Below are 10,939 nucleotides of genomic sequence, written 5' to 3' on the forward strand. Positions count from 1 at the left end.
GCAGACAAATTTATGATGAAAGCCAGCGATTGGCATTACTATAACAGTCAACTGCAATATAAGCATTATGGAAAAACCCACATTATATCTTTCACTGCATAGATAACTGCATTGCACACCAAACAATGATTTGTTTGTAGCAAATATCTTCCTCTTTCTCATTTGTGATTTAAGTTAAGATATTTCAACTTATTTGACATGGATCTTGTTTTACTTCATCAATAATCTCACTGATAAAGTAAAGTCACGTTAGTGTATCAACTTTCACATTTTCCTGTGTCACAGTTAGTCATAATTTTTTAGTCTAGTACTGTGCACAGACACAGCAAGAGTTGCTGAATAAACACGTTCAGAAGGCCAATTGTTGAATTCTACTTCCAGTATTGATCTTAGGATAACAGTGTTGATAATTTTTTAATTGGCTTGACTACTTAACAGTGAAATGACTTTAAAGACATCAATTGAGGTATGTAATGCAGAATCACCATAGTAATCTATGCTACAACAAATCTGTGGTACAACACATCTACTGACACTGCCGCTGTCCTCTCGAGTGGACCACTTAACATCTCTCTGCATTTTGCATTACAACAACGATTCGTATATTTCACTGCAGTAACCTAATTACTCCTACATTCATTACCTTTTAGACAAAATCATAGTGTTTCTATCTGCAGTCACCAAAGCTTGCTTCCGTGCACCATGCTTCCATTCTAACTACTAGTATATGTAGTACTCTATAGTATACAATGATCCCGTGTTCTAGTTCAAGCTCATTTGACAAACACAATGCAAAATCACAACAAATTTGAAAAGCTGAAGTCTCTATGTTACAACTGCACACCAAAGAATAAGTTAGCATAGCATAAATTTCTACTACATAATGGGACCACACAAGACATCCACTCTGACCTTGTATCCACTTTGACATTTTATACCGCTCACTGTCCTTACAGCTCTTCATAACAGCTGACTTTAACAAATCAAGTATTTGCTCTTCAAACCGCTGTATCCTTGTTACTGATAGAGCCAGGGCAATACTAAATGGAGCCAAGACATGGTCACTGGTCTGCTGCTGACAAGTCTACAAGTAAAACAAAATGCCAGTATTATGACTCGCATCTACAACTGTACAGTGCAAATAACAAATTCATGTAATCAACTAATTAAAGAAATTACAATAACCATGTGCTCTAAGGTAACTAAGCTGTCAATTAATGTCTGACATTATTGACTGATACATAACACTAGAGATTTCTCAGCCAAAATGCGAAGTGTGATCGTTAGATTGGTCTCAAAATTATCAGTTTTCCTCCACAAACTTGAGGTCTCTGTCTGGAATGGTTGTAGCACAAAATCCAAACTGGAGTAGCCTTTTCATTGATTGACTAGAAAGGACTGTTTACTGACCAGTATGGAGTTGTATGCCCTGTCTCACACATACCTGGAAAGCGTAACTGAACAAGGTTGCTCCAGAATCAACATCCAAGATTAAGTCTCAAAACATGTTATCAATTGAAGAAAAAAGGAAACAAATGTGTAACTCCTCAAAGGATGAATGAAATAAAATAATTGCAAATCTACAGTTTTGAAAAATAAATCAACATGGCACTCATTCACGATACAAACATTTACATTTATTGTCATGTTAAAAAGACTTCATTGGCTTATTTTACATACCTTCAGATACTTAATAAACTCTCTTCCTCTGTCCTATAAAATATTTAAATTCATCTGTCATTATGCATCACGTAATAAAATCAGCCAACTTGCCTGATCTTGCTTAATTGCAAAAACAATGTGCAATATTACATTGCCTTCTGTCTGACGTAGATCGCTCACACAAATAGTTCCTAGTCCTTCCCTACAATGAGACACCTTCAGCACACACAAGATACTATTAATAAAGTGGCGATACTCAGTAACATCCTTTGGAATGCTTAACAATAGTGATACTGTTTGTATAACGACACAATATATAGCTATAAATTTAGTACTATAATTGACAGACTGAGTGCACAATATATACTGTATTAAAACAAATAGTTTCAGAGACACGGGTTTACATGAATTTTCTACGTCTGCTTGCCACAAGTCAAGTCGCAACTGCATGTAGCACCTGAGTAAATCTGTCTCATCCAAGAAAGTGTACTCCTACCATTCTGATAAAGTGCAAGTAGAAGTATGAAAATAAATTTCATTCAGTATAGAGCAATGCCAAGTGTATTAGATTCAAGTAGAAAGTCTGCACAAGTCTTGATATCAATAAAATATTGTCTAAGAGTGGGAATCGTACGGTACACCATCTACCTCCAGCTACCACATAATACCACCTAATGTAAAGACAAGTACACTTTGTAGCCATCAAATGTGTAATTTGTACCAAAATAGTGCAATCTCAAAATAGTACAATCTCAAATTAGTACATTATGTGCCTTTACAGAATGTGGCACAGCTATTTTTTCTTTGCTGTGACTCCTACTACTGTACAAATATTTGCATATGTATGTATATCGCTTGTTTAAACAATCTGCAATGGTATTACAGTGCGAATATAAAGAAGAACCTTGCAGATGTCTCTTGTTTGCACCGACAGTCGAGTTCATTAAAGAATTGAGAGATTCCTTCCAAAACAAGTACCTTGTGACCCTGATTGTAGAAAAGCATTTTGTAAATAAGATGTCACAATAATTATAATCAAGCTGCTACCTTGACCGACAACAACAGCAACTGGTAAACAATACCAGGTAGTTCACGCAAATCAACATCCGGGAGCATTCTTATGACAAATGGCAACATTACTACTGACAGTCTACAAATTTCAGTGGCATAGCCTAGCCCAAGAATATTGGAACGGCAATATGATATAAAGGCTCAAATTGCTATTTATAGATACACACATACCGGCATACATTAGTTCTTAATTAACACTCATTAGAACCAAATATATTCATTGTAATAGGCGGCCACAATGTCAAAAACACCTTAACATAACTAGTTCCCTTAGTTATTGTCTATTTTCCAGATCCGTCAGATGTGGCAAAAATTCAGGAAATTGCTATCTTGAATGGACCACACTATTTACTACCATTCTTACAACTTGAAGGCCTTTGACCAACCGAAATTTTTGAAAATTGTCATTAATAGACTGCCTTTCAGATTTGCCAATTCTTAAAATTAGAGTTTTGTAGTATGTCTCTTCTCAGTTTCAACCATACTGTGACATCAATAGACAGAATTTGTCAGCATCAAAAAATGACTCGATTTAAGACTACAGACAAGCGCTGAATGCTAGTTATGTCTCATTGTTTGTGACAGTCATTGATCGCCGAATCTAAACTTCAGATCCTGCAAGATCTAAGTACATAAAACATGTTTAGTCAACAGTGATCTGCCATATTTCATCAGTCAAATCTGTAAGAGAAATTAGACAAACGCTAACTTATCTCTATCAATACACATGCAATCACTTATTTTCTTCCACAGATGACACTACCGCAACTGCTCCAGAGACATGTACATGATATAGACTTTTGTTATAGGTAAACTTTAGAATATCCTGCCATATCATTTGTCATCCTCTTTCCAATACTCTTGAAGCGACCAAAATATTTAGAGAATAAAGACACTAACAAATTCAAGATTATTAGCTTGGAGCTACTCAGATAGTCCTTGAGTAGTTCCTAAATGTAATCAAGTTAGAAGCAAAATCCAACTTAGTGCTCTTGAGAGTAGACTTCTAGGCTCGACTGCATAATCTTTCACCAAAACATATTTGTCAAGAGTAGCCAGGGTATCAACTACTGCTGCAGTTGATGGCACATAAACACAATCAGTTGTGGGAGACTAAAGGAGTTATGCGCAAAAACAGATTTCACAGTACAACTACCAATGGCGGGCAACACCAGCTTTGTGAAACTAGTCATGATGAACACATAACCTACATCTAATTCACATTGAAGCAGTGAAAGATGCCTGGCTATGCCAATGCTATTATACATTAACTGATAAACATAAGATCAGAATATACAGGAAAGCAGTTCACCTGATGATCTTGTCCAAAACAAATTTTAGTTCTTCTGATGACATAGGAACATCTCTACGCAAAACAAACAACACGCCCAAATGAAAATGCACGCAACTAAATACACAACTAACCATGTCCACAGACAAGCTAGTGACAAATAGATGGTACTGAATCACAAATGCATAAACATACAACATGATGTACCTGAACATATTTGCAAGATGTATTACAGAGTCTGCATGCCACTTGGTAGCACAAACATTATTCAATACGTGACTTTTGTACTCACTGCCACTCATTGTCCCGCTGCTCACTGTCACATATCAGTACGTCCTGATTATATAGATAACCAAACTAAACAAGTTTCACACCTAGAGTGAGTGGTACAGAGCTACACATTGCAATGCATGACAGAATTTTTGGAAACAGTTCCAAAGACCTAGAGAATAACAAAGTAGCGACTCACTAGATATCTTGTTCGTTTATAACTCACAAATCCATACTTTCCAGTTCTAATTTGTCCTGTTTTTATGCAATCAACAAAACGTGCACACAACTCAGCTAAAGTTGGGGCGGCATATATTTCTGTTTCCATCAAGAGCACACCAATCATGTCAGATGTAATCTACACACAAAAGTATATTAGCCACTACAAGTACAAAAGACAACTCCATTAATAGTTTACTAACTAAAAGACAGTGCTGCTGAATGTTAAGGACTCAGTTATATATAGTCCGTGGGCCAATTGCAAAAAAGGCTTCAGAAAATGCCATCTGTGCACCCTTTGGCAAACCAATTTTTGGCACTTGCAGCTTGTTGTATGACTCTAGATGTTTGAGAATACCTATGTTTGGCGAGACAGATCGTGTCTGATCACCTAGAACAAGACCGTTATGCAAATTAGCTGCACAGCAATGAACTGGAACCGCAAGGCCTAACGCGCGTTATACAAGTTAAGGCAAAATCCTGATCTTGTGATGTTTCTGCTAACTGTACGTTACTCTGAAGCTTCCGACATGTTAACTCTTGCAATTAAGTGATAAATACCACTGTAGAAAGTCTAATTAAACCTTTAGTCCAGGTTGTAACATCTACTACAGAGAATATGTGAGAAATTGTGCTTTGACCGTTGTACTGTACCTGAAATGTTGTTGTACTGCAGTACGCTACACTGCACTGATGTGCTGCAAATATAGTAGTTTCCATAGTATTAGTGAACTTTATTGAGGTTGAAACTAGATACGTAGACAGCTTGTACGTTTATAAAGACACTTGAATGCGATTTGCATTGATCAGGACTGCCGACCTACGAGCTAGTCTTTAGGCCGATAATAACTTTGATGACTTTGTCAGTCTTTGCTCTGGAGTATAACTGCTCCCTGTGAGGTAGACTTACGACCTAGCTCTTACCGGCTTGCGGCAATTAGGGCCAAGGTGAGACAAAAAATGGCAGTTCTTTCAACAACGGTTGCCTAGCTAAGGTAGACTTTTGGGTGTCGCAGAGAAAGTAAAGTTGTAACATATATACCCGTGTTGCATTTACAAAGAGTAAAAGGCAATCGTTCTCCAGCAGTACCTTGGTCCAACAGATCGTTTTTTCACGACCGCATGGATGCGAAAACTATAGAGAGTAGTATTTAATAAAAATTGTACAGGAGTCACATATTTTCTGGCATCAAAATGTATCATTTTAGACTTGACTGTCTGTATGTTGAACCCCTCCATCAACAGTAGTCAGAGACAATGGGAGAGCGCTAAGTTTAAAGCAGAACACCTTGTCTATCTCTAACTCAATTAAAAGTGACCTTGTCTGGCATACAACATGTTATAGTTATCTCTAATTAACGGAATTGCTCTTCTACGCGATACCACGTCTTCAAGAAATCGAATTGACTTCGTTATTGATCGCTATCTGCATTTGCCAATTGAAAATTTTTTAGAGAGAAATTGCAGTGTATCAATTGTCACACCTGCTTTCATCACAGTACAGCATCTTCACTAGATGCTTCCTCGCGTCATAAAAGGTTCATGGCAGCAGCAGCAAATAGAATAGCATTTGTTGATTTTCTGTTTTAGGAAATGACATGCAGCTGCCAAAATACGCACGTCTCCTTGATGGTAAGTGTGTATTTGTGTGTCACCGCAGCAACTGCTCAAAGTTTACTACCAATCCGTTATCGATGATCTGGTTGTCACTGCCCCATTGATTCCAGTGCTTTCATGCAGCGAAGAAGAAGCATGACACCCGAATATTTTTACATGCTACCATGCAACAAACACAAAAGCACCTCACATAAATAATGTCATCTGTTCACCAGATAATGCTGTTTTAGTGACAAGCTGCTCGGGCACACATCAGATCCCGGCACAGATTTTAAGGCAGACAAAGTCAAGAAATCAAAGGCGTTGCATCGACATGACAAATAGTGCTTGGTTGCTATATAGCTAAAGGAAGATGTGTGTACAGCACTCACCGAGTTGCAGGCTTTTACTGGATGCGACAGTGAACAGCATCAGTGATACTGACTATATTTAATTGGAAGTTGTAGCGGTCACTATTAGATAACACAGATCAGAGAGACTATAGATATCTTCGCGTGCGTAGACATCATTTGAGCTTAAATACATCTGATTTCTGCTGTAAGAAAGCTTGTCAACCATTCCTAAAAGTTCTGATAGCAAATCCGCCTTATCTTTTTAATTTTACATATTGGTTACTATGACAACATTTTTAATTTAAGAAAACACTGTTTCAGTCAACTTTGGACACTCTGATGCTAATAAAAACATAATTTTTGTAATCACCACAAAATTACATAGGATAGGCTAGAAAGAAAATGGTTTGCCATGGAGTGCACAGAAAAGTCACAATTCTGGACTTTGACCACAGACTAATATAGGTATGGCAGTTACTTAAAGTCTGCTAAGGGGTCATCTATAATCGTCTCCATTTTTGTGAGCATACAAATCGTACGCTGAAAAGGAGAGGGTTGAACCGGGTACACTCTTTAGAAAATATACATTTATGTGCATGGGCAATGCAGTGCAGATGGCATACACAGATATCTATGTACAAAACGAACTTGTCCGTGCAGCTAAGACCTGCTGTCCATCCTGCTTCCAGCAACCAATAGCAGGAATGTGCAAACGTTTTTGTGTTCGCGAATGTCAGGGTACAGAGTGCAACAGTACTAAATTCACAGGAAGTCCGTGTCACAAACAGAATTGACTCTTGAACTTGAGCAACCAACAGACCGAGCTTGCAGGAAGCAAAAACAGCAGTGCGCACATGGTGGCGAGGTAGGCTCTTTTCAGGGTATCGCAAAACAAAGAGGTAATTTGTCCAATTGCAAACAGTGACGTGCAGTGTGAGATCCAAATTCTAGGAAAATTGCACCAATGAGCTTCCTTCATCACAGATCTCGTTGCGCAGTCAGTCTGAATTGCAAATGGTGAGCACTAGCTATAGCGTTGCATGTAGAACTGATGCTATACTTAAAAGCAAGAGACAGACATATTCACTTTATTGTGGTGAGGCTTAGTGAGACACTTCTATGTGTACTGTACTGTGTTGAGATGTGTGTTGGTACGAGTAACCTAAAATGAAGTTGATTTTGAGCCAATCACAGACATGACAGTTTGTAATGTCACAAAGCATGTGTAATTAAGTGTAATAGCTGCACGGCTCTCCAGGTTGCTGCATGCCGTTCCCACGGGACTAATAAGAGAATACGCAAACGGGCTGAAGCTCTTTCAGATGGCTTGACGACTGCGCCCAAACATGCAACTAAATGTGAGAACATGTTGCTTTCACAAAGAAATTTATGTTAGCGTTATACCCAGGGATCAATATAACAGCCGGCCATCGGCCAATGGCCGACAAAAATGCCAATTGGCTGGTATCAGTAGACCACACCCTGACATTTCGCCGACCAAACAGGAGACACACATGTGCATGTACATGCAATAATTGGCATGTTGTTGCAATTGTTTATACTAGGAACATCTGTTTATGTTGAAGTGGGACCAGATGACTGTTATCATATTGTGTGCACTCAAACATAAAAACCACAGATGGATTAGGATCCAATCTGAACAACACACACACACACACACACACACACACACACACACACACACACACACACACACACACACACACACACACACACAATTAGCGTGAAGTGTATACAGTAGGCAAGTAGTTTTAGATAGCGTGTCCAATTCTAAAACAGGGAAACTGTTTCTAATTAATAGGCCTTCAGTCAGTGCTTGTCACCAGACTCATTAGTAATTTCAGAGACTGCAGCAGTGAGTGCATGAGTGCATGGACTGAATGAAACCATGAATGTCTTGCAAACTGCGTGTGGTTGGGTGTCTAATTACTACATGTGAAGCGAGCACCTTCTAATGTTATAATTACATAAGGAAGTATGACAAATTTGATCCTTTACTACATTCTGTTTGAGCACCAAGAGCAGCTGTTTCGATATTTCTTCTTAGCTACATGACATAGGACCTTCCATTGCCAAAATATTCTCAATGTAGCAGATTTTTACTTTAGATTTTTCAAGGTTTCCAGTAGCAGATATCTATTTCACACCTTGTTGTGGTACGCCGTTTAGAACAGTTTTCATGATTGACATTGAAAGTACAGCGAAAGTACAGCAGCTATACACACACTTCTGGCGTTTGCACTTGTCTGACTGTGGATTGAGTATGAGACTGCAAGTAGATCTAGTCGCTGCTCAGTTGTATCCAGCTGATGCTCCATTAACTCACCAACCATTCCGGGTTGCAGGGGATGGCAACTGCTTCTTCCGTGCTGCATCACTGGCATTGACTGGGTGCACTGAAGGTGAGCATGTCAAGCTTCGAAAGCAAGTAGCTCAGGAACTACAACACAATGCCATATCTATTGCTTCTTCCATTGTCGCAAAGGCAAAATTCTGTGCCTGTAATATGAAAACATATAGCTTGCTAGTTGGCTCCATGCTACATGATGATACTTTGGACACGTTTACTTCTACAATGGATTGTGGCAGTTATACAGTAGAAGAGAGCCTGTCGAGAGCATTGGTGGAGGAAGGAAAGAAGACAGTGCTAGATGGTAGATGGTGCGGTATCCACCATATCTGGACACTAGCAAATGACCTGAAGAGACCCATTTATGTTCACTATCCAGAAGTGAACAAACGCATTCGGCCATTTTTTAACACCTTTGTGCAACCCATCCATATAATGTGGTCTAGTTTATCTCTACCAATCAGTCTGCAAGGAAATGTTGAGCTGAATCACTTTGTGCCACTGTTGCCTATGTCTAGTGTAGATCAGTCAGAAGGATTTACTGAAGGTAGAGGAAGAAAGCGGAAGTTGTCAGAAACCCTGCCTAGGAGTATTTCAAGTACTGCTTCACTGTCCAAGAATATTTGGCAATATGATGACACCAGCAGAAAAACTACCTCACCAAGTAAGAAAATGAACCAGACCAAAATTCACAATACATTAACCTCCTGGCTAGCAACAACGCCGAAGGAGAGGAAAGACGACAAATAAAAACTTAATAGTTCTTCCTCAGAGAATATCACTATACATGTATGTCATTCAAACACCGAACAACCGGATTTGACTTGTTCTACATCACCTAAAAACAATAGCCTCTAATGTCAAGCTCCACCCAGAAAAGATGCCAGGTCTCTATTGAAACATTTAAAAATGGCAACAAACCTATGAGCGAGAGTACCAAACAATGTCATGGCTTCGCTTTGACGTAGATGCTACCAACAGGTCTCGTGTTGCATCACTTTGGTGTGAATTGTGCCGGCGCTATAAAATGAAAATTTGTGGATTAAAACGCTTTTCCAAGGTATGGCTTGATGGATCAAGTAATTAGAAAACTAACAATATTATGGATCACGCAAAGTGTGACCAGCATAAGCATGCTGTCACACGACAACAAGTAGATCAAGCTAGAAAAAAGGATGAGCCAATGATGGCATACAGCTTGATAGCCAAGGCTATACAACAATGGATGACTTGACAAAGAGTTCATGCGAAAGAAATTTGATATTTCATATTTATTGGTAAAAGAGAATTTGCCTTTTACAAAGTACCCAAACATTCACGCATTAGAGGTCAGACATGGTGTTGATCTTGGCCATGCCTATCAAACAGGTGAGGCAGCGAAGTAATTTGTCTATTACATAGCTTGTCCATTACATGGCCGATTAAGTTTACCAATGGCCAGTCAAAATTAAATTTGATCTGACATTTGTCTGGCTCATGAGAAAAAATTATATTGATCATTGATACCTATATGTACATGTTTTCCAGGATGTCCAAACTGCGACCACGTCCGGCTGTGAATGAAAGTGGTTTGCGTTCTGTGTTGTAGATCCCAGGTGTAGGAATCAGTATGTACGTAACTACCTATGACACAAGTTTCTTCTATGCAAAACCTTTTGACAAATCACTGTTTCGTGTCTGTTCTCACTGAGGCTCACCCCAACAATGTTTTCCATTTAACTAGTTACCAAATGATATTGACCTACATTTCTCCGTACGTTTTCAGAAGAGGGAGAGAAAATGTACGCTTTGTATGGTCGTGAAAATGGAAAAAACTATGGACGATCCCTAAGGAAGTGTCTCATAAAGTATGCACTTATTTTCAAAGCGTACTTCATATAGACCTTGAATTCCCTACTTCACTCTCTATTCGAAATCCTTATCACATTTTCATATATGTGTCTTCACACTCTGGATTGACATTGCATGCAGTTCTGTCATCAATGGCTGTGAGGATGAGCACACAACACCAAAATTAGAAGTAGATACAACAAGAGGTTTCCCTTGGTTATCCAGATAATTTCCCGTCTTTGGATATCACTGACAATACAGCAGAAGTACCCCTGT

General features: G+C 38.8%; 1 protein-coding gene across 3 annotated transcripts in view; it reads right to left on the reverse strand.

Moving 5' to 3' along the window:
- Nucleotides 1-9,773, reverse strand: part of LOC134183649 (Fanconi anemia group I protein-like) — a 28,864-nt gene extending 19,091 nt beyond the window's left edge. For all 3 annotated transcript variants that reach the window (XM_062651250.1, XM_062651245.1, XM_062651237.1), the window contains exons 1-10: nt 9,755-9,773; nt 4,531-4,652; nt 4,399-4,466; nt 4,232-4,340; nt 4,046-4,099; nt 2,710-2,779; nt 2,567-2,649; nt 1,774-1,864; nt 1,681-1,713; nt 913-1,084 (exon numbers count right to left, since the gene is read on the reverse strand). In XM_062651250.1, coding sequence (XP_062507234.1) covers nt 913-1,084; nt 1,681-1,713; nt 1,774-1,864; nt 2,567-2,649; nt 2,710-2,779; nt 4,046-4,099; nt 4,232-4,340; nt 4,399-4,466; nt 4,531-4,640 — 790 coding nt within the window. In that variant the 5' untranslated portion in view covers nt 4,641-4,652; nt 9,755-9,773. The remainder of the gene's footprint in view (nt 1-912; nt 1,085-1,680; nt 1,714-1,773; nt 1,865-2,566; nt 2,650-2,709; nt 2,780-4,045; nt 4,100-4,231; nt 4,341-4,398; nt 4,467-4,530; nt 4,653-9,754) is intronic.
- Between the last annotated feature and the right edge of the window lie 1,166 nt (nt 9,774-10,939).

The sequence above is a fragment of the Corticium candelabrum genome, chromosome 1, assembly GCF_963422355.1.
Source record: "Corticium candelabrum chromosome 1, ooCorCand1.1, whole genome shotgun sequence".
Classification (NCBI taxonomy): Eukaryota; Metazoa; Porifera; class Homoscleromorpha; order Homosclerophorida; family Plakinidae; genus Corticium; species Corticium candelabrum.